Genomic DNA, 25,328 nt, shown 5'->3' with positions numbered 1-25,328 from the left:
AATTCTAACCTCCTGTCGTGTCGTTATGCAAACAATTAAGCAAATACCTCCAGCAAGCACACTGCTAATGCAAACTAATTAAACAAATTTGTTTATTTATTTATTTATTGGTAGTAGGATTTCAGTCACATCCAAAGAATTACTCTGGATGGGGACAGCCAGGGGAGAAGAAACACAACCAGCATTAGTAATGAAATTTGGTCGAAAATTGCTGTAATCCATTTTCTGATGAAGTGGTTCAGATGCATTTTACCCAACCCAAAATACATAAGACAGAGATAAAAACATTCTTTAATAATAATGTACTTCTGATGAGATAGAATATAGAAAATTACACACTTGGTAAATTCATCAGCGAGAAGCAATCAGCGGAGCACTGGAGGTCACCTTTCACATGCCCTCATTCTGCTTTCACAAATAATCACATGAAATGTAAGGCTTAAGGCTGACTTTTTCATCTATTCAAACATGAAACACTCATTACTCTTTTAAGTCACACCAGGTTAGTTTTAAACTTGGTTACCATTTAAACCAAATGTAAAGACATTTGGAAAGTCCAGTTCAACAGACTACTTTGGGACCATGTTCCCCAGGCAAAAACACAAAAGCTGAAATACACACATATGGATGCGCCTTTTAAAATCAAAATGTTTCCTTTTTAAGGCAGATATTTTACATAACCATATTCTAAGATTCTGAGACCTTATAATGCTTTTCTCATCATCCCAGTAAATAACTGATTAGAGAATTAGAAGAGCAAAAAAGATTAGAAGCCACTGTTTAGAAAAGCCAGATGAAATAATGAAGCTCAGGTAAAATTCCTGTATTAGAATAGTCTCACCTTCGTTGCCAAAGCTTCAGCACTTTCTCGACATGTCTTCTCTATTTCAAGATGGTTCTGCATAAAATTAACTTCCTCTATAACCATGTGAGAAACTAAGAATGAGGGAAAAAAAAAGTCTCATCATTCAAAGATTAGTCAGCTATTCCAGAAACCTACACATCTTGTCCCATGACTAAGAATACTTCAATTCTTTAGCCAGACTATCAGCTATAATTGAAAAAAAAAATTTTAAGAGCTATCCTGATTAAATCTTAGCTAATATTTTAATGTGGAAAAGAAAAAAAAGAAAATGAAGACATTTTACTCAATTACACACATTTTTTAAGAGAGCTATTTAGGAGACTTTATTAAAAAAGTATCTATTTTTTATGTAACTATATATATATCCATAGACATACCTGCTAAATTAAACAAAAGAATCTCTCACAAATAAAGAGAAGTAGCAAACATGATTTCCTTTTCTTAGCAGGATATAACACATGGATCTTATTAGGAAAATCAGCAAATGAGAAATAAAAGAAAAATAAATCTTAAATTGAACTCTTGGCTAAAGCAACAATGTGGCAGCTTAGCTAAGAAGTACTGCAATATTAGTCTTTACTAGTGACAAAGTAGCTATAACCATTGTTTAATAAACTCCCGGGCAGAAAATCAAAGCAACAAGATTTATATACTATGTGATGATGAAAGCATATGTAGTAAATTGTTTCTTGTATTATAAATGGTCAGGAAAATTAGAAGAAAAATAAAATTTTACTTGCTATTTACCAATCCTCAAAAAATAATAATTTTTAGATTTCTGGTAGCTAGTTTATATAAATCGAGATTTAAAGGTACAAAGTAATTTAGAACTTGAATTACTCTTTGAAGATCCTACTAATTCCTCCATCCCTTATTTCCAGTTAAAAGAAAATGCTCACAATCTCAAACCTAACTATAGATATGTATACTTATTGACATCTGTTTGGCTTAAAAAAAGAAAAATTAAAGGACATCCAAACATGGAGCCCCACAAAGTTAGGCGAACAGCACTGGGCTCACATAACACAAAGAGAGATTACTTTTGCTTCATTTAAGCGTAATTAACCTGCAATTATGATTAAACTCAGGGGAAAAAATTTCTCTCCAAATTAAATACAAAAATGTATTACTTCCTAAGTCTGTCCAAAGTTCTTATTATGTTAATATTCAAATTCATAAAGCAGCACTAAATGGCCAGAAACATCTCTAACCTTGACATTTTTTTCAGGGGTAATAATAATCTGCAGCAAATGCAGGCCAACCAAAAACCACTTAACTAATTAGTAGTTGCAGTCACCGAGAAAAACATGAATCAACACTGTTATTACAAGTGGCACATTTGAGTGGCATCTAATTATGACTTGATGAGCACGATACTTGCATTATCAACATTACTACTGCATCCCATCAGGGCCTAAAAGCTGCTGATGGCATTGACTTGGAGAAACTCCCACTCAATGGTGCAGCAGCACCCAACAATCGGCTTGGCAGGGGCCCCCCTCACTAAATGACACGTTAAGCGTAATTACTGGTAGACATTGTAAATAAACAGGATTGGAAGTGAAAATTGTACCAAGTGCATAAGACACAATCTGACACATTGGAAGTGGCAGCCTTAATTGAGAGTTTCTTTGACTGCTCAAGATCATTTCAACTGCATTTCTCCGAGGACAGTGATTATAACTGTGGAGACAGACGGCATAATGGTATCAGCACTGCTGACAGAGCAGTGAATTAAATTGTATCTGCTGTTGTGTGAAAGCCTTGATGAGAAGTACAGATGCCTTAGTGGTCTTATCATTATAACACAATGGCCATGTTGTCATCAACCTTTCTGGCTCCAACTGAAAAGAAATGATTGTGTGTTGAAGCCCCCCCTCCCCCTTTCCTCACCACCCCCCTTCTCCTCTTCTATCTCCTGTTCTGAATAGAACCAATTTTCAGAGAGCTATGAAATCACGCAATAGGCCCTAAAATGCAGCTGCTTGGCATACAAACGGGTCCCCATTAAACTGGAATCACACACAATATGTGTTTATGCCAGAAGAACAAATAGAAGCTGAACACAGGCCAAGTTTATTCACACACACAAAGCCCATGTAGCTCTTCATCAATATAATTGCCTTTTATATTGTAGTTTAAATAATAGGCTCTATTATTTCCTTAAAATCCTAATATTCCAGGCATTTTATCACTATGTTTACAAGGTAGGTTCTTCAAAAATGTGAAGGAAAGAGAAAAGAAACCTTTACAATTTTTACAACATCAAATATTACTTTGAATTTTTAGCCTTAACTACTTGACATCTTCTGCCACAATCTGGTATTTCCACGATCGTAACAAAAACATAAACACTGTGCATTTTTCATAGGAATTTGACTTTTTATTCAATAACATTGCTGATCATGGAAGAGTAAGAAAATTCATTCTGCAGTAGTGAGGTGCAAGCACAGCAAAAAGGAGTGGGGGTGGGAGTGGGGGAACATTTATTTTCTAAATCTTTTATAAAAAGCTGCCGTGTAACTCGATAAACAAGTGAGGTAACACCAGCCCACATGTTCTCCAATACTGATACAGTACACTCCATCAGGTAGGGTCTTTCTTTCTTTCTCAGAGGGAGAACAGTGGAAATTTAAAATTATGCCTTAATTTTTAGTTTAAGAAATTATCCCAATGTTAAATTAGTAGCCCAAGTACCTACTTAATCAACATTCTGGGTTCAGAAAGGAAGTACATACTTCAAAGGGCATTTATATCTTTAAAAAGCATAACCTCATTTCTCAAAAGTTAGGTCAAATGACCCTAAACAAATACTTTTTTGATATATGAATTTATTTGCACATTTCAAAAGATAAAAAGTTTTAAAAGCCTTTAGCTATTCATTTAATGATTTGCCTTATGGAGTTGAACTTGGGCATGTCTAATAATTTCCATAATCCATGGCTGCTACTCCTATAACATTTTCATATTTAGATGACAGGAGGTTTAAGAAAGAAAAAAGATAATATTCAAATAAAGTTATCCTAAATAATGTACTCCTGTTAAAAAAAAAGAAGAATCCTTGTCTTTTAGAAATATATACTGAAATATTTACAGATAAAATGATACTATGATTGGAATTAGTTTCAAATTAATCGGGGAGCGTGAGAGGGTGAGTGCGCGTGTGTGGAAGTACAGATGAAACAAGAAGCTGGGTGATGGATACATGAGAGTTCATTACACTATTTTCTCACTCTTGTATAAGTCTGAAATTTTCCACAATGAGTTTTTTTTTAATGACCCCAAGAACTCAAAGAAGTATAATCCTCAAAGTACATCTACTATTGCCTCCTGCAGTCTACTTGAATTAGCAAAATTGGTCTCTCCTCTTCCATGACCCCAAAGCATGCCTACATATTTGCCATCACAGTACATATCAATTGTAGGGTAACTGCTTTTTAAATTTGTTTTGGTCTTCTACTAACCATGGGCATCAGAGCAGGGATTTTTTTTTACTCATATTATATTCTCTTGCACCTAGCACAATGTCAGTACCCAAAGTAGGTACTCAACAAATGTCTGCTGAATGACTGAAAAAATACATCAGGTCTAAGTTTTGTAAGAACAGTCCCTGTAACATAGCATTGCTTAGAAAACAACCAACATCACCATTTACTGAACTCAGCTATGCATCCAGCCTTGTGCTAATCCCTTCGTATGAGTTCACTCATTAACCCTCAGGACAATCTATGAGGTAGGTTTTATCATAGCAATTTTATATTTGAGAAAACCGAGGCCCAAAGCACCAGTATAACATATCCCTATTCAGAGTTCTAAGTGTATAAGCCAAAGCCATTTCCAGATAACTCCAATTTTCTGCGTTCCTAATTCATCATATTTAAAGGTGACACCACGATTGACATTGCTTCCTAAGCAAAACTCTTCTCCATCCAGCCAATTCCCAGCAATACCTAGATGCAGAACGCCTCTAAATCGTACGTGGGGGACATACCACAGGTTCTTCCTCAACTCAGATTACTTAGAAACGTGTTCAAGTGCTAAGAGATAGCCTTGAAGGCTGGCATATGTGCAGGAAAATTTGTATGTCCTCAAATAGGGTAAAGGGCCTAATGTTTCAGCCTGAAAGACATAGAAGGTCTTTATTTACTTCTTTCACAGGACTCTGTCTTTCTAGTGAACGTAGCTTTGCTATGTGGCTGCACAGGAAGACTTTGTAGAGGCTCAGGAAGAGCTGACAGAGGGGCAAGAATACATGGAAATATGGATTAAAAAAAAGCTAGGGAAAGCATGCTAAGCCAGGGAGAAAAGAACCCTATGGCCTCCCAAAACTTTTTCTGGAAACTTATTCAGCTGCCCTTTGTACACGTCAAGAGCCAGGCCTCGGAGGTAAACACTGCAGGGAGACAGATTTTGACTCAGTACAAAAATAAACTTTCCCCCAGAGCTACCTGAATTGGAAGACTGGTGTCTGGGAACTAATTCACGATAGGTAAATGACATGAACTCTTAATATGGAAGACCAGTCAGGCAATGGATGGCTCAGTAGATGTGATGGGGGAGGCAGCAACTAACATTTACTGAGCACTGACTATGGCTAGGTACTGTCTTTTTACATGGATTATCTAATTTAATCCTCAACCTCTAAGGCAGGGTCATTGACCCTAGTTTTAATAATGGAGAAACCTGCTCAGAGCTACATGGATTCACACCAGATGATGCTCTTCACAGGGAATATGGCTTCATGCCCTTCTGAATCTGCAATTCTATCATCTATTCAAAGGCTATTCACTATCTCAGATATACAGTTTTTAACAAAATATTTTTAAAGTCTTATTCCCCATTTTCTGCCCTTTTGAGACTGAGTAAAGGATTAGCACTGTTTTAATACCATCTAAACTTTAAATTTATTAATAAACTTAGTAGATGTAAAGATTAAATGAATACAACAATTGAGATTGTTCTACTGATCTTTCAACTTATCTTTTCAGGCTTTAATTCAAGTTGCTCATACGGAAAAACGTAAATTTTTTAAGCTATCAGAGGTATTTACAGGAAGAGATAAAGAAAGGGAAAAGAGGAATGGCAGATGAAAGCGAAGTTTATATGTTACTCTAAAGATTGATCTGGGGGGAAGTTGTTTCCATTTGTTTGCATAATACAGGAAACAAATCCCTACTACCTACCTAGACCAAAATATTTGATGCTAAGACCAAGAACTTGAGCCGTAACCACTAGGCACAGTATGCCAACCTGATATCAATAACTCAAGCACATTAACTGATAACAATGCCAATGGTATAACTCTTTCAGATGTGATTCATTGTCAGCATAAGCATAAGAGCATTCCATTAGGGAAGGAGAAAGTCCCACACAATTACAATTCATACATTCACAAATAAGAGCGATTTCTATCAAAGCATATTGGCCTCCACAATTGGTGATACCACCAATATCTCCCTTGGCTTTTATTACAGCCAGATGCTCAAAAATAAACTGGCCTATTGAAATTTAACTATAATGCTGCATTTGTATGGCTATTTTTCTTTCAATCAGAATAAAATGTTTTGTTGTGTAGTTAAAAAGCCAAAACTTTATGATATAATCAAACAGACTGACTGCTACAGCATCTACAGAATGTTGGAGAAAGGCCATCATTTTTGCAAGGCATAGGGCCACTTTCTCTGCTAAGGTCTGGCCCTTTTCCCATGATATATTTCCATCAGATCTTTCTGGGTGTGATCAGCTATGTACTATCTTAGAGAATCAAGTAACAGCAGATACACATTGCAAGAAAAAATAACAGCAAAAATTTAGAAGATTATGGGGAATTAGCTATCTACAGTCTTCATGAGAATATAACATTCCTTGTTGAGAGGGCAATGTCAAACATTCAAATTCTTAATAATGTCTAAGCTCTCTGAACCTATAATTTCATTTCTATGAACTAACCTAAGAAACTAATCAGGCCGCTGTAAAGATGTATGCATAAGAATACTTGTCAAGGCATTATTTATAATAACTAAAAAAGAAATAATTCACCTGTCAGTGAAGGAATATTTAAATAAATTATTGTACTAATATATCATAGAATCTATGGACAACAATTAAAGCTGATATACGTCTCTACTGCCATGTACAGATGACTACAATGAACTGTTAGTGAAAAAAAGCAGGTTAAAAAACTGAATGCAAAGTATGATCCCATTTTTGGTAGATACATATATTACACAGATAAAAAATGAAGAAGGATAGACTATAACTATTAAATTTTGTTTTTTTCTCAAGGAGTCAAGATAAGTAATTTTGGTTCTCCTTTAACTTTTCTGCATAGCAACAAAAGTTATAACAAAGCAAACTCTATAATAACACATACATAAAATAATAATGCTCATTCCATTATTTTAAAAATCACAATAATGCCAGGCCATTTCATAGACAAATCAGATCATTCTTGCTTTATTAATTGGATGCCCAATGCATCAGCAACTGAACATAGGACATATGTTTACCCCATAATCCCAAAATACATAATCACCAAAACATAACACGTTATAATTCACTTCACTGAAATGCTTACGTACTTTTCTGAAATTCCTCCAGCTTTTTAACTGCTTCATCTCGTTCTTGCCTTATTTTGTCACACTGAAATGAGGGGAAAAAAATGAAATATTAAATTTGTATCACAATTTTAAGTCTGTGATGGCAAGCAACATTAAACTCAGAGACAATCACAATTTCCTGGGAAAAAAATTCAAAAACCTTAAAAAAACAACAATGGTCACATGGTATTTATACCATTGTATCTGGCCAATTTTCTCACACCTTCCAAAATAATAAGCCACCTTACTGCTCATTATCTCCTCAGTAACAGGCCAATTTAATATCCTTCAATTAAAATGTCTGTGCCTCTTGTTGAATGGGTATTTGCTAATGCAGGAACACCCCGCTCCTCCACAGGTCAGAATCCCAACAGCTTCAACCATCCAGAACATGGCGAGCACTTGGCAGTGAACGGAAAGACCAGTGACTGAAGGCAAACTGCTGCCACACCCCCCATACACTCTGTCACCTGGGAAAAATCAGCTTTGTATCCTTAGATTTCTGAATAAAAGGAAGTAGCAAATTAAAAGGACAGAGGATAAAATATTCCGTAAGAAGTGGGTATCATTTATACGAACTGATTTTTAATTTTAAAAAGATGGGGAGACTCACTGAAAACACTTTAGGAAGCAAGACCATAAAAGGTAAAAATAACCATTAAAGCATGAGAGCCTTTTAGGGCACCTGGTACAGAAACAAATACCTCTCATGTCAGCAGCCCTAGAAGGAATAATAAATTTTAACAAAACACAATATTCATCATGAGACTGAATTCAATATGTACGGAATTTCACAAAATAGGAAGTAAAACATTTAGAGAGAATTTCACCAAGTATACCTAAAACTTTGAGAAGTGATGTAGCTATTGGAGTGATAATTAAAATTTTAATTTCCTGGGAATACCAGGGAATATGAGTGCCTTAAGTGTGCCATATGAATAAACTGCATCTTTTGATTCTTAACTCCATATTCTCTACAACTACCCTATCCCCTGGTAACCCATATTCTAGAATCTAACTCTATGAGTTTGCTTATTCTTTAATATTATTGAGATCATACAGTATTTGTCCTTTTCCGTCTGGCTTATTTCACACAATATGATGACTTCAAGGTTCTTTCATTTTGTCACATGTATTAGAACTTCACTCCTTTTTACAAATGAATGATATTCCATGTATGCATATACCACATTCTGTTTGTCATTCATGGGTTCATGGACACTTGGATTCATTCCATCTTTTGGCAATTATGAATAATGCCCCTAGGAACATCAATGTGGAAATACCTATTCAAGTCATTGTGTCAATTGTTTTGGATAGACCTAGAAGTGGGATTGCCGGGTCATATGGCAATTCTATGCTTAACTTCCTTAGGAACTGCCAAACTGTCTTCCACAGCGGCTGTACCATTTTACATTCCCGCCAGCAATGAATGAGTGTTCCTACTTCTCTGCATCCTCTCTAACACCTGTAGCTTTCTGTTTTTTAATTGTAGCCATTCCAGTGGGTATGAAATGCTATCTCATTGTGACTTTGACTTGCATTTCCCTAATAGCTAATAACATTGAGCAGCTGTGTTTTCTAGCCATTTGTACATCTTCATTGAAGAAACATCGATTCAAAATGCTTTGCCCATTTTTTAATTGAGATGTTTGACTTTTCGTTATCGAGTTGCAGGATTTCTTTATATAATAAACCCCTATCAGATATGTGGTTCCCAAATATTTTCCCACATTGTTTAGATCAACATTTTACTTTTATGATTAAAGTCATTTGATGCACAAAAGTTTTTAATTTTGATGAGGTCCCATTTATTTATGTTTTCTTTTGTTGCTTGTGCTTTGGGTGTAAAGTCTAAGAAACCAATGCCTTAACATAAGATCCTGAAGATGTTGCTCTACATTTCTTCTAGGAATTTGATAGCTCTGGCTCTTATATTTAAGTCTTTAATCCATTTTGAGTTGATTCTTGTATAAGATGTGAGGTAGGAGTCCCTTCTTTTTTTTAGCAAATGAAGATCCAGTGTTCCCAGCACCATCTGTTGAAGAGACTATTCTTTCCCAATTGAGTTGTCTTTGCCCCCTTGTCAAAAATCAGCTGGCCATAAATGTGAGGGTTGATTTCTAAGCTTTCAATTCAATCATATTGGTCTGTTATATCTGTCCTTGTGCCACTGCCACGCTGTTTTGATTACTGTGGCTTTGTAATAAGTTTTAAATTGGAAATTGTGAGTCCTCCAACTTCATTCTTCTTTTTCAAGATGGCTTTGGCTATTCGAGGCTCCTTACACTTTCATATAAATTTTATGATTGGCTTTTCCATTTCTGCAAAGAAGGTTGTTGGAATTTTGACTGTGGTTGGATTGAATCTATCAATTTATTTGGGTAGGACTTACCACTTAATATTAGTCTTCCAATCCACAAACACAGAATGTCCTTCCATTTATTTAGGTCCTCTTTGATTTCCTTTAGCAATACTTGTAGCTTTATGTTTGAGTCCTTTACACCCTTGGTAAGATTTATTCCTAGATATTTGATTCTTTTCGTTGCTATTGTAAACGGAATTTTTTAGTGATTTCTTCTTACTTCTTCCTTTCCAATTTGATTGCCTTTTATTTCTTTTTCTTGCCTAACTGCTCTGGCTAGACTTCTAGTACAATATTAAATAACAGCGGTGACCGTGGGCATCCTTGTTGTGATGGTTGGGTTCATGTGTCAACTTGGCTAGGTGGCCTAGCTGTCTGGTCAAGCGGGCACTGGCCTGATGATTGCTGTAAGGATATTTGAGGCTGGTTAATAAACCAACAGGCTGGTTTGTTGGATCATCAGTCAATTGACTGCAGCTGACTGATGACTCATCAAGGCACCTGCTTCCACAGTGAGAGAATGCAATTGGCTGGATTTGGTCCGGGTGATCAGCCGGTTTGTTGGATCATCAGTCAAACTGACTACGGCTAACTGATGACTCATTAAGGGGAGTGCCTTCCACAATGAGAGAATGCAATTGGCTGGATTTGGTCTGGGTGATCAGTTGGAGGCTTACAAGCCGGACGGTTAGAGAACCTTCACTTCTTCGGCTGCTCAGTGAAGCATTTCCTGGGGAGCTCGTCGAAGTTGCCGGTTTGTTTCCTGAGGAGTTCGTCAAAGTTGTCGGTTCATTTCCCGAGGAGTTCATCGGACGTCTTCCTTGGAGTTGACGGTTTGTTGACAGCTCTGCAGAATTTGGACTCGTGCATGCCCGCAGTTGCGTGAGTCACTTTTACAATTTGATAATCAGAGACATCTCTCATTGATTCTGTTTCCAAGGAGAACCCTAACTAATACACTTGTCTTGTTCCTTATCTTACAGGGTAAGCTTTCAGCCTTTCATCCTTAAGTATGGTGTTAGCTAACGGTTTTTCATATATGCCCCTAATTGTGTTGAAAAAGTTTCTTTCTATTCCAAGCTTTCTAAGTGTTTTTTATCAAGAAGGATGCTGGATTTTTTCAAATGAATTTCCTGTATCAATTGAGATGATCATGTGGTTCTTTTCCTTCATTCTATTAATGGGGCATATTAAGCTAATTTTCTTATGTTGAACTACCCTTCCATACATGGTTTAAAACCCACTTGAACGGTGCATAATTCCTGTGATGTGCTGTTGGATTTGATTTGCTAGTATTTTGTTGAGGATTTCTGCATCTATACTCGTGAGAGAAACTGGCCTGCTATTTTATTTTCTTGTGGTATCTTTTTCTGGCTTTGATATGAGAGTAAGGCTGGTCTTGTAGAATTAATTAGGCAGTGTTTCTTCCTCTTCAATTTTTTTGGAAGAATTTGAGCAGGATTGGTGTTCATTCTTTGTGGAATATTTATTAAAACCCTCTATGATGCCATCTGGTCCTGGGCTTTTCTTTGTTGGGAGGTGATAGATCACTGACTCAATTTCTTTACTAGTTATTGGTTTGTTGAGATCTTCTATTTCTTCTCAAGTCAATGTAGGTAGTTTATGTTTCTAGGAATTTGTCCATTTTACCTGCATTATCTAATTTGTTGCTGTACAGCTGTTCATAGTTCTCTATTTTTTAAAATTTTTATTTGTGGAATAAAAATATAAGTGATAACTTTCCAAGTACAATTAACAAGTAGTTAACAAATTTCAAAGAATGTTATGCATTACAGTTTCACAGTTTCAGTTATTTCCTTATTGTGAAATATGACATAAATCAGCAAATATTTTATTCAGTGAGTGAATACACATAATTGTTTCAGGGCGGAAGGTGCTGCAAATTAAGCATAAAATGAGGTAAATACATTGAGAAAAAAATGTGGACTGGATAAACACTGGACTAAATGCCATCTAGAAAAGTAGCCTCTGGTGAGTATGTGTTGGATATGGAGAAATGTGATATGTTAGGGGTTTGATTTCATTCTGTTGAATTGGGACTTGCATTTATTTCATCAGTGAAATACAGCTGGTCATTTCTTCTTGGTCTGCATTTAATTTCAGGTAAAAATTACCTACTGGTTAAGAGTCCTGGCTGCTTTCTACTCCTGGGATGTTTACACTCATACTTTTATGGAAAATTATCAATACCCACCATCTGCTATTAGTTAAATCCAGGGCAAATATCTTCTGCATTTTTCTATAGAGATCACAGTATCCTCTTATAGTCCTTTTTATTTCAGTGGGGTCAGTAGTAATATCCTCCTTTTCATTTCTGATGTTTTCATTCCTGATTCCTGTTCTCTTTTTCTTCTTCAGTCTAGCTAAAGGTTTGTCAATTTTATTGATCTTTTCAAAGAACTTTTGATTTTGTTGATTCTATTTATTCTCTAATTTATCTGTGCTCTAATCTTTGTTATTTTCTTCCTTCTGTTCACTTGGGTTTAGTTTGCTCTTCTTTTTCTAGTTCTTCCAGTTTTGAAGTTAGGTCTTTGATTTGAAGTCTTTCTTCTTTTAATTTAAGAATTTAGAGCTATAAATTTCCCTCTTAGTACTGCCTTCTCTGCATTCCATAAGTTTTGGTATGTTGCATTTTCATTTTCATTCACCTGAAGATATTTCCTATTCTTGCTTTCGATTTCCTCTTTAACCCACTGGCTGTTTAAGAGCATGTTGTTTAATTTCCACATACTTGTGAGTTTTCCATTTCTTCCTCTATTGTTGACTCCTGGTTTCATTCCATTTGATTGGAGAATATACGGTGTAGATTTCAATATTTCTGAATTTATTGAGACTTGTTAAGTGACATTAGATATGGTCTATCTTGGAAAATGATCCATGTGTACTTGAGGAATGTGTATTCTGTTGCTGTTATGTGACGATATATGTCTGTTAGGTCCAGTTGACTTAAAGTATTGTTCAAGGCTTTTACTTCCTTATTAATCTTTGGGGTAGATTTCTATCCATTATTGAATGTGGTGTATTAAAGTTCCCTAGTATTAATGTAGAAACGTCTATTTCTCCCTTTAAATTTGTATATATTTGCTTCATATATTTTGGGGTTCTGCTGTTAAGTGCATATATATTTATATGTCTTATGTCTTCCTGTTGAACTGACCCCTTTATCAGCATATAAAGGGATCCCTCTTAATTTTTCCCTCATAATTGTTTTTGACTTAAAAGTCTATTTTATCTGATATTTAGTATAGCTAAAACGGCTCTCTTTTGGTTACTACTTGCACAATATTTTTTTTTCCTTCCTTTCACTTTCAACCTTCTTATATCTTGGAATTTAAGTTGGATCTCTTACAGACAGCATAGAGTTGGGTCATATATTTTTATCCATTCTGCCAAACTCTGCCTTTTGACTGGAGAGTTTAATCTATTTACATTTAAATTCACTACTGATAATGTAGGACTATCTTCTGCCATTTTGCTATTTAGCCTTTGTAAGTTTTATACCTGTTTTGTCCCTCAATTCTTCCATCAATACCTACACTCATATTTATTTGATTTTTGTGTTGTACCATATTGAGTTCCTTCTCATTTCTTTGCTTTTAAAATGTTTTAAAATTTAAAAAATTAAGAAGCAAACAGTTCATTGCTTTCCCTTTTAGTCCCTAAAGAACCACAGAAATGTCTAAAAACCAATTTCTGTACATATGGGTAAATCCATTGAGGTATGAATGCATGAAACAAGTACACAGTGCTAGATTAGCAAAGTTGTTCACTATATTCTAACTCAGATTTCCCGCAAAATGGATCAATTTGGACAACCTATACTATTAGAGAAAGTATTTGGAAACCACATATCCAATCCAGGTGTAATATCCAGAATATATAAATAAATCTTCCAACTTAAAAACAACAAAAAGACAAACAACCCAATTAAAAAATGGGCAAAAGACATGAATAGACATCTTTCCAAAGAAGACATACAAATAGCCAGAGACACATGAAAAGATGCTCAACCTTATTAGCCATCAGGGAAATGACTGCAAATCAACCCACAATGAGATATCATTTCACATCCATTAGAATGACTGCTATTAAAAAAAATAAAAATAAAAAAACAGAACATAAAAAGTGTTGGAGAGGATGTTAAGATATAGGGACACTCATTCATTGCTGGTGGCAATGTAAAATGGTATAGATGCTGTGGAAGACAGTTGAGCGAAATAAGCCAGACACAAAAGAATGAATACTGTATGATCTCAATGACATGAAAGAACAAGCAAATGCACAGAGACAGAATCTAGAATATAGGTTACCAGGGGACGGAGTAGGGGTAGGGAAGGGGAAGTTAATGCTTAAAATGTACTGGGTTCCTCCTTGGGAAGACGGTTGCTGCAAAGGAGAGGCTAGGCCTCCCTGTATTTGTGCCTAAGAGTCTCCTCCTGAATGCCTCTTTGTTGCTCAGATGTGGCCCTCTCTCTCTGGCTAAGCCAACTTGAAAGGTGAAATCACTGCCCTCCCCCCTACGTGGGATCAGACACCCAGGGAAGTGAATCTCCCTGGCAACGTGGAATATGACTCCCGGGGAGGAATGTAGACCCGGCATCGTGGGATGGAGAACATCTTCTTGACCAAAAGGGGGATGTGAAAGGAAATGAAATAAGCTTCAGTGGCAGAGAGATTCCAAAACGAGCCGAGAGATCACTCTGGTGGGCACTCTTACGCACACTTTAGACAACCTTTTTAGGTTCTAAAGAATTGGGGTAGCTGGTGGTGGATACCTGAAACTATTAAACTACAACCCAGAACCCATGAATCTCGAAGACAGTTGTATAAAAATGTAGCTTATGAGGGGTGACAGTGGGATTGGGAATGCCATAAGGACCAAACTCCACTTTGTCTAGCTTATGGATGGATGTGTAGAAAAGTAGGGGAAGCAAACAAACAGACAAAGGTACCCAGTGTTCTTTTTTACTTCAATTGCTCTTTTTCACTCTAATTATTATTCTTGTTATTTTTGTGTGTGTGCTAATGAAGGTGTCAGGGATTGATTTAGGTGATGAATGTACAACTATGTAATGGTACTGTAAACAATCGAAAGTACAATTTGTTTGGTAGGACTGCGTGGTATGTGAATATATCTCAATAAAATGATGATTAAAAAAAAAAAAAAAATGTACTGGGTTCCTGAGGTGAAGTTATCAGCATGGTGACGTAAGACATACCCTAAAAAAATCTTCCCCAAAATTCAGTGAATAAAAGGACAAATTCCTCTCACTTAGAACTCTAGAGGATGGTTGAGACTGGAGAAGGACTCCACAACATTGCATCAAAGAAAAAGAAAAATATCAGTTTAGAAACTTCTGTCCCAGACCCTCCGGTCCTCTTCCCTGCCTTCACTCAGTCCCACACAGCTTGGGAGTTGCTCAGAGGCAAATAGAGCAGTGTCTCAGGGATTTGAGGGACAGCACAAAGTGCAGCAGAAGAGAAGGGAAAAGGGGCAGAAAGAATATTTGAGCAAATAATGGTGAAAAATTTCCCAGCTCTTATGAAAGACATAACTATACATGTCCAAAAAGTGCTATGTACTCCAAACAGAATAAATCCAAATAGACTTATTCTGAGACTCATTCTAATCAGAATGTCAAATGCCAAAGATAAAGACAGAATTCTGAAAGCAGCAAGAGAAAAAGCGATTCATCACATACAAGGGTCCTTAATAAGACTAAGTTCTGATTTCTTATCAGAAATCACAGAGGTGAGAGGGCAGTGATATATTTAAGGTACTGAAAGAGAAAAACTGCCATCCAAGAATTCTTTATCCAACAAAACAGTCCTTCATAAATGAGGGAGAGTTTAAAATATTCACAGATGAACAGAAACTAAGAGAGTTCATCAACAAAAGACCTGCCCTACAAGAATTACTAAAGGAAGTTCTGCAGGTTGAAAGGAAAAGATAGGAGAAAGTGGCTTGAAATGGTGTGAAGAAATGAAGATTATCAGTAAAGGTAACTAAAAGCATAAAGGCAAAACCCAATAGTACTGTATCTTCAATACACAACTCTACTCTTCAATTCCTGTAAGAGTCAGGATACAACTGAGCAAGAAGAAGGCATATTTCCTGATAATGGACATGCAAAATGCAAAATATAAAGTGTTAAAGTGGGACAAAAACAATATAAAAAGGAGAAACAGAGGGATACGGGACAGAGAACGTGTATGCTACTGAAGCTAAGTTGGTATCTTTTCAAACTAGTAGATAATAGATGTAGGTTGTGTAATATAAATCTCAGGGTAACCACAAACAAAAGTATTTTAACAATACAAGGAAACAGAAATGACAAAGGGATCTGTCAGATACATCACAAAGGAACAACTATACAGAAAAGGAAGGTGAAATAAAGGAAAAGAGAGACAAAAAAAAAAAAAGATATGACATATAAAAGCCAAAGGACAAAATGGTTGAAGTAAGTACTGCCTTTACAGTAATAACACTGAAGGTTAATGGATTAAACTCCCCAATCAAAAGACAGATTGGCTAAAAAGGCATAATCCAACTACATGTTAGGTACAAGAGGCTCACTTTAGAACCAAAGACACAAATAGGTTGAAAGTGAAAGGTTGGAAAAATATAGTCCACGCAAATAGGAACTTTTAGTATAGTAGCTATACAAAATAGACTTTAACTTACAAACTGTTGTAAGAGACAAAGAACACTATAAATTAATGAAAGGGGCAATCAACCAAGAAGAAATAACAATCAAATATTTATGCACCTAAATATGCCCCAAAATACATGAGGCAACACTAGCAAAACTGAAGGGAGAAATCAGACACCTCTACAATAATAGTGGGAGGCTTCAATATACCACTCTCAACGACAGACAGAACATGTAGACAGAAGATCAAGATGGAAACAGAGAACTTGAATAATATGATAAACGAACTAGACCTAAGATACATATACAGACCATTACACCCTAAAACAGCAGGAGTAACATTTTTCTCAAGTGCACAAGGATTGTTCTCCAGGATAGACCACATGTTGGGTCACAAAACAAGTCTCAAGAAATTAAAAAAGACTGAAATTATACAAAGCATCTTCTTTGACCATAATGGAATGAAGCTGAAAATCAATTTAACAGGTGGAGAACTGGAAAATCCACAAATACATGGAAGTTAAACAACACAGTGGGTCAAAGAAGAAATTGCAAGGAAATCAGCAAACATCTTGAGACAAATTAAAACGAGAACACATTTCAAAACTTAAGGGATGCAGCAAAGGCAGTGCTGACAAAGAAATTTATAGCCCTAAACATTTACATTAAAAAAGAAGAAACAGCTAAAATCAAAAACCTAACTGCACACTAGGGGGGACTTAGAAAATGAACAGCAAACTAATCCCAGAGCTAGCAGAAGGAAACAAATAACAAAGATTGGAGCAGAAATAAATGAAACTGAGAATTTTTTTAAAATAGAGAATTAAAGCAAACCAAAATTTGGTTCTTTGAAAACATCAATAAAATTGACAAACCCTCAGCTAGACTGACAAATTTAAAAAAAAGACACAAATCAATAAAATCAGAAATGAGACATTACTATTCACCCCACAGAAATAAAATGGTTCATAAGAGGATACTATCAACAACTATATGGCAACAAATTAGAAAACCTTGATGAAATGCACAAATTCCTACAAACACACAAACAATCTACACTGACTCAGGAAGAAACAGAAGACCTCAACAGACCTATTACAAGTAAAGAGATTCAATCAGTCATCAAAAATTCCCAACAAAAAAAGTCCCAGGACTAGATGGCTTTGTGGGTGATTTCTACCAATCATTCCAAGAAGATTAATACCAATCCTGCTCAAACTCTGCCAAAAAATATTGAAGAGGAGGAACCACAACCTAACTCTTTCTAGAAGGCCAACATCATTCTAAACACCAAAGCCAGATAAAGATACTAGAAGAAAATTACAGACCAATTTCTCTTATTAAGATAGATGCAAAAATTCTCAACAAAATAATAGCAAATTTAATCCAACAACACATTAAAAGATTTACACAGCATAATCAAGTGGGTTTTATCCCAAGTATGCAAGGGTGGTTCAACATAAGATAATCAATTAATGTAATAAACCACATTAACAAAACAAAGGGAAAAAAAACTACATGATCATCTCCACTGACGCAGAAGGCATTTGACAAAATCCTCATCCCTTCTTGATAAAAACACTTAGAAAAATAGGAATAGAAGGAAACCTCCTGAACATGATAAAAGGCATATATGAAAAACCCACAGCTAACATCATACTCAATGGTGAAAGACTGAACGCTTTCCCTCTAAGATCTGGAACAAGACAAGGATGCCCACTGTCACCACTGGTAATTAACATTGTACTGGAAATCTAACCAGAGCAGTTAGGCAAGAAAAAGAAATAAAAGGCAACCAAATTGGAAAGGAAGAAGTAAAGACTTTCACCATTCGTCAGCCAAATGACATGATCCTATATATACCAAAATTTCTACAACAAAGTTACTAGAGCTAATAAATTACTTCTGCAAAGTGGCAGGGTACAAGATCACAACCCCCAAATCAATAGTGTTTCCATACACCAGTAATGAGCAATCCAAGGAGGAAATCAAGAAAAAAAATTCCATTTATAATAGCAACTAAAAGAATCAAATATCTAGGAATAAATTTAATCAAGGATGTAAAGGATTTGCATACAGAAACTGCAAGGCATCGCTAACAGAGATTGAAGAAGATCTAAATAAATGGAAAGACATTCCATGCTCATGAATTGGAAGACTAAGTCTCCATAAGATGTCAATTCTACCCAAAATGACTTACAGATTCAACACAATACCAATCAAAATTCCCACAGCCGACTTTCCAGTAATGGAAAAGCCACTATCAAATTTATATGGAAGTGTAGGGGCCTCAAATACCAAAAACCTCCTGAAAAAGAACGAAGTGGGAGGACCTGAATTGAGCGCATATTACAAAGTTACAGTGGTCAAAACAGCATGGTGTTGGCACAAGGATACATACATTGACCAATGGAATTGAATTCAGAGTTCAGAAACAGACTCTCACATCTACAGCCAATTGATTTTTGACAAGGCTGCCAAGTCCACTCAATTGGGAAAGAACAATCGCTGCTGGAAGAATTGGATATCAATACGCAAAAAATAAAAGAGGACCCCTATCACACAACATATACAAAAATTAACACAAAATTGAACAAAGACCTAAATATAAGAACCAGGACTATAAAACTCCTAGAATAAAATATAGGGAAGTATCATCAACATCTAGTGATAGGCAGTGGTTTCTTAGACCTTACACCCAAAACACAAGCAACAAAAGAAAAAACAGATAAATGGAACTGCATCACAACACAATACTTCCGTGCTTCAAAGGACTTTGTCAAAATGGTTAAAAGGCAGCCTATTTAATGGGAGAAAATATTTGGGAACCACATATTCAATAAGGGTTTAATATCCAGAATATATAAAGAAATCCTACAACTCAACAATAAAAAGACAAAAACTCCAATTTAAAAATGGGCAAAAGAGTGAATAGACATTTCTCCAAACAAGATATACAACTGGCTAAAAAGCACATGAAAAAAACACTCAACATCACTAGCCATTAGGGAAATGCAAATTAAATGATATCATTCACACAGAAAACTACAAGTGTTGGACAGGATGCAGAGAAATAGGAATATTCATTCATTGCTGGTGGCAATGTAAAATGGTGCAGCCATTGGGGAAGACAGTTTGGCAGTTCCTCAGAAAGCTACGTATAGAACCACCATATGACCCCACAATCCCACTTCTAGGTATAGACCCAAAAGAATTGAATGCAGGGACTCAAACAGATATTTGCACACCTATGTTCACAGAGCATTATTCACAACTGCCAAAAGAATTCCCTCAGCCAAGGACTGGATAAACAAAATGTGGAAATGCACACAGGGGAATATTATTCAGCCATAAAAAGGACTGAAGTCCTGATGCATGTGACAACATAGATAAACTTTGAGGACATTATGCTGAGTGAAATAATCCAGACATGAAAGGACAAATATTGTATGATCTCACTTATGTGAACTAATTATAATAAGCAAATTCACAGAGTTAGAATCTATGATATAGGTTACAAGGGGATAGACTTGGGTTAGAGAATGAGGAGTTGATACTTAATTTGTACAGAATTTCTATTTCGGTTGATTCTTATGGTTTAGAAATGGATGGTGGTAATGGTAGCACATTGTTGGGAATGTAATTAATAGCACTGTATTATATAGGTGAATGCTTTCTAGAATGTGGCTTCAGTTTGTTTTGTACTCCCCCATCACACCTGCCAACTGCTTCACCCACACCCACCCCAAACTATGCACAGTATAGTCTAATGCACAAAAAGTAATCTAACATATTCTTTCTGACTAGACAAACTCCTGAGTCACAAATGCCAAATGAAACATAAAATCTATCCAGTGTTTCACTTTCATGTTAAATTCACATTTCTTAATCTGACATTTCTGAAGGTGTAAGATGGCCTATGGAAGTCTTTCTTCATCTAAGTGTATGTACTTGAGAGTCCTTGATTTAATGTCAGTATCTATACAGTGCTCAAAGGACCACCTGAAGGAATGAGAGGATAATTCAATTCTCATTTAAATCAAACAGCCAGAGTTGTCACTGAGACTTTGCATGACAAGAACATTAAACAGGGATAATGCTCTAGGTATTCAGATCTGAGAAAGGCCACCAGCTGACATCACAAACTCATGAAGCCACCATCTACTGTCATTATCAGCTCATGACATTTTCAGGTAGTCTTATGCCAGTTGCCCAGAAGTAGGACATTACGCTCACACTCTGTTCGTAAGGCCCAGGTAGGCAGGCTGTGGTTAAAGGGTCTCATTATCAGTCTTATTTCAAAGCACAGGTAAAAGTCTCCATGGCCCAGCTATATACTTTCACACTAACCCTAGAGTCATCACCGGCAGATTCACAAGCTGTCTCCCAACCCCAGCTGCGTTCTACCAGGGGTCTTCATGTTGCTTTGCTTTCTATTTTCTGCAACCACATTATGATAGAACTGGCAGCCACAGAATTTACCATCTGCTATGGATACTCAAAGGGATGGGGGTGGGGCGGGGGGGGGGGGCTTGGATCTACACATGCTCTGAATGCAGCTTACTTATTCCAAACCAGAGCTTAACAAAATGTGAAGGACACATCTATTTACTAAGCAGGGATTCAAATACCCATTTACTTAATCACTTCTGGTAAACCTGGAAAAATATCTTGTAACCTTTCTCTCATTCTACCAACAAGAAATGTAAGCATGTATTCTGGGCCTTTTCAGAAGACTGTTATATCCTTATGCCCCATAGAAGCCCCTCACCCACCACACCCCTTCTACTATCCTGCTTCCGCAGCTGCACATTTTGTAGAAACTGCTTCTTTTTGTGTGAGACTTGCTCATGAAGACCTTGCAATAGCAACAGATGTTCTTGGGCCCACGTCCCTTAATTATGATGCCCAATGATTCTCTGATGCTCAAAGCTATGGTAGAACCCAGCAGCACGAGTGCTGGCTGGTTTAAGCAAGCTGAATTCTATTACTCCAGAGTCTCCATGTTGGCTCGTTATGAAGTGGAGAATTGACGGGAGGTTTGCCTTGCTGGTTTGGAAAGCCCTTAATATTAGAAGCCCTGGCTATTTTCCAGATCTCTTCCTTGAGCCTCATCCAGGCAGATACCTGGTTTCTGAAACTAAACCACCCTTTCAAAATGCTTCCAGACTGATTAGCAGAAAGAAGTCTTTCCAGTGTGAATTGGCACCTCCCCTCCTCCCCCAAAAATGGGCAGCTCAGTTCTCTGTCCCCTACATATGATCCAACTATAGTTAACACTAAAATAATGTCTGCTTAACAGGGCTGAGCAGAGCACACCTAAGTGATGTAGACACCACGGCATCTATATTTTGCTGCATGGTGACCTATGTATATTTTACGCCAAAAAAACAAACAAACATAAAAAAAAATTCTGAGTTGTGTCTAACTTCCACTAACATAAATGGTCATTTTTATCCCCCTGGTACACAAGTTCAATGGAGAGTTGCCAGCCTATAGAAAGGCCAGTTTGGAGCCCAAACACCCAAAATTCATATATAGGCAAGAACCCTACTGAATTAGATTTCCACGCTAGTATCTACAATAACCATCGGTGCTCCTATACAATAGACTGCCTGCCTCTATTTCCTTCTTATGTTCCCCACTGTATTTCTCCAGTGCCTAACACAGAACCCAGGAGGAACATAAAAGACAATGTGCTCTCACAAAATGTATAATCTTCCAAGAAAGAGCAACAGGAAACTTGCACTACAGGAACATAAAGCAGAGGCTGTAACACTAAAAGTCTGAGGCAGTCTCAACCCCACACCACTTCTACTTATTTTTCTCAAAGTTCATTCCTTTTATGACCAGTTAAAATTTTTAAATATAAACATGCATAGCATCAGAATTATTCACAATTTACCTGTTTTAGAATCCTTGATGATGCAGTTAGAGGACCATCCAGCAATTTTTAACAAATTGTACCACCTGTGCAACTCTGGCTAGAATTCAACTGTGATTTCTGGATTTCTACACACTTACCCTTAAAGAATACAATAACTTAATCATTCCCAGTAGGATGGAATTCCTTTCACTCTGTTTCTCTTTTGGTGCTCTTATTTCTTCCAATTCAAAGTTCTTTCCCTCCAATTTTCACAGGCAATAAAGAGGTAGTAGCTGCCCCCCAAAGCTGTCTTACAGCATTCTCCAAATTCTAGGTATTGTGTGTTAGATGGAAACACATGTCATCAGAACAGAGATCCTTGCTCTTTGTTTCTGGATAGATTGCTGTTAATAAGAGACTCATTTTTCACTTTCAAACTGCTAAGTAATTACTTTTTCTCTGGCACCACCACTTGCCACTCTGTCTCAAAGGAACTGCATGTATGTGGATGTATTATGCATGAACAGTTAGCATAATGGATGCATATCTTGCACTTTAAAGTGGCTTCTTCATCGATTTTTAAAAATAAAATACTTTGGGACCTTCACCTCTGAAAATTACATAAGAGGAAGAAATTTTAACAATAGACAACTGAGCCAAGATGCAAACAGTGTCATATATCTTGCATCTTGAAACATAAGTCTTGGAAAGTGTCTGTCTCACTCCCTTTCATTCATTGTTCCTGGCAACCTGACAGAACTGCCTGATGCACTGTACAGTAGCTCACCCAAACGACTTCTAATCAGCCACTTAAACATTTATTCATTTCAAAACTCGATCTCAGAACATAATATTAAACATAAATACTTATTATTTGAAGGCAGACACTCTCCTATTATACAGATTTCCTTCCTTTTATGCACGCTCCACACACACCCCCCACCACTCTGAGAGATGTGAAAGCTATTCCATTCAAAGCTCAATGAGGCTTCCCCCCATACAGGAAAAAACCCCAAACAATTATGACAAAGATCCTGGGTGAGTCATAAAAGACTGCCCTTCAATTGTAGAACCATGACTAACATTTGAATATGGTGACTGCTACACAGGCAAAGTAAACCATTTTATTTAGCTGATTCCTAAATATATAGTCCTCTAGTTTTCCATACTCAAAAAATATAGATTCAGAAGGGTTGTTGACCTCAGTGTGATAGATTCTTTCATTTGTGAACATAATGTTGATAATGCCACTTAGAAACTGGAAAAAACATAATGAAAGTAGCACCCTTTCCTTAATCCCCATTTACCCTGATGACAGTAAAAAAAAAATTAAAAAAACTCACATTTTTACATCTTAAATAAACCCACTCCAGTTAGTTGTACCTTATTTAAAATTTTGATAATAGTGAATTTTGGCTGATAAAATGTGATAAGTGAATAAGAAATATGCAGATGTTTTCATTACAAAGAATCAAGCAATTAATTCTGCTTGTGAAAGAGTTAAAGATCACTTAAAAAAAAATAAGTGATATTCAGCCAGGAATTGAAGGATAATAAGAGTTTGTAACATGGAGTGGGAACCCTGTCTTTTTGCCCTTTCCCCATTCCAACACCATCCCACCCCCAGCTCTAAAGACTCACTCTTAACAGCACAATTTATCATCTGGCCAGTGTCCCTTATAGGAGTGGTCAATCTCAAGTATAGGACCTGCACATACCTTTCACTTCAAAAAACAACTTTTCCTTATAAACTCAGACTCTGAGACTATTCTAAAAGTCATTCATAAAAACCACAAAATGGTCAACATTCCATCTTTCCTAACAAAGGGAGATCTGCAAAAGAAAAGATCCATTTGAACAATGACCTGATTCCCCTTACACCCCGCTCCAATGCCTACTTTTATTAGCCTTAGAATGCATCATGGGTGTGTGTATGTATGTATGTGTTTATGATTAGGGTAGGAGAATTCTTTCTGACATAAGATTTGATTTGTTATTTAACTTTCAGTTCTTAAATAGAGATGGTAAAGACAAACGATCAAGAAAATATTGAGTCTGAGAATTTGCTGAGGAAAATTCATGAGCTAACGTGAGAATAAAACCAGAACCTTTGTTGGAAGAAAAAGTCAGTAAGTTCCCATAACTCTACCTGTTTCATTTGTGGTCAGAAGACCCCTAACAGAATCCCGACTCTGCCACTGATAATTATCTGTGTGACCTCGTAAGCTCACTTGAGTTTTGTGGTCCTGTTCCCTTATCTGTGAAATGGTGCCGGCACAGGGCTGTTGGAAACATTGGATGAGGCGGGTAAACCAAAAAGTACAACCCAACATAGCTTCTTAACCACAACCTCTAAGCAACTGCCCATCCAGAAGAGCAGCGTGCCTTACCACTTGTCTCAGAGAGGAGAGTCCCAACAGGGCAGAAAAAGATCCTATCCAAGAGAATCACATCCATTGCCTCTATCTCTTGATAAGGTTCGTGGCCTGGCAACAAAGGTAGTTTAGACTTAATATGGACATGTGCAAGGGAGAAATAACTTATAATTTTTTTTAATTTTTTGCTCCTCCCATTCACACAGAATTTCCCACATTGAACGTGGCAAAATGAATCTTACTTCTGACTCTAATCCCTAAGCAATTTAACTGAACTCTGATTTGGGGCCATGAGGCAAGGACGGCCATGTGTATTTTCTGATGTAGACTAGACAAAGCTCACCCAGCCAGGCACAAGAAAGTGCTTTGCCAGAGAAAATGGTGTTCTCCATTTACCACCTCCGGAACTAAAGCTGCTTTTACTCATTCTATGCTGTACAAAAGGCTTTTATTACATGCTTCCCTCCTGTGTAATACAGCCCCCCTTTTTAGGGAAAAACCTGCAGTAATAAGACTGCTAGTCTTAACAGAAGATAAACAGAGGGCAGTGAACTTAAAACCACTCTACTTTGTTTTACCCAACC

General features: G+C 36.6%; 1 protein-coding gene across 4 annotated transcripts in view; it reads right to left on the bottom strand.

Annotated features, from left to right (window-relative positions):
• Window positions 1-25,328, bottom strand: part of SHTN1 (shootin 1) — a 103,620-nt gene that overhangs the window by 62,955 nt on the left and 15,337 nt on the right. For all 4 annotated transcript variants that reach the window (XM_037804476.1, XM_037804477.1, XM_037804478.1 and 1 more), the window contains 2 exons: window positions 7,447-7,507; window positions 842-936 (listed from right to left, as the gene is read on the bottom strand). In XM_037804476.1, coding sequence (XP_037660404.1) covers window positions 842-936; window positions 7,447-7,507 — 156 coding nt within the window. The remainder of the gene's footprint in view (window positions 1-841; window positions 937-7,446; window positions 7,508-25,328) is intronic.

This window comes from Choloepus didactylus, chromosome 15 (genome assembly GCF_015220235.1).
Source record: "Choloepus didactylus isolate mChoDid1 chromosome 15, mChoDid1.pri, whole genome shotgun sequence".
Taxonomy (NCBI): Eukaryota; Metazoa; Chordata; class Mammalia; order Pilosa; family Megalonychidae; genus Choloepus; species Choloepus didactylus.
This window is presented reverse-complemented; position numbering and strand designations above follow the sequence as displayed.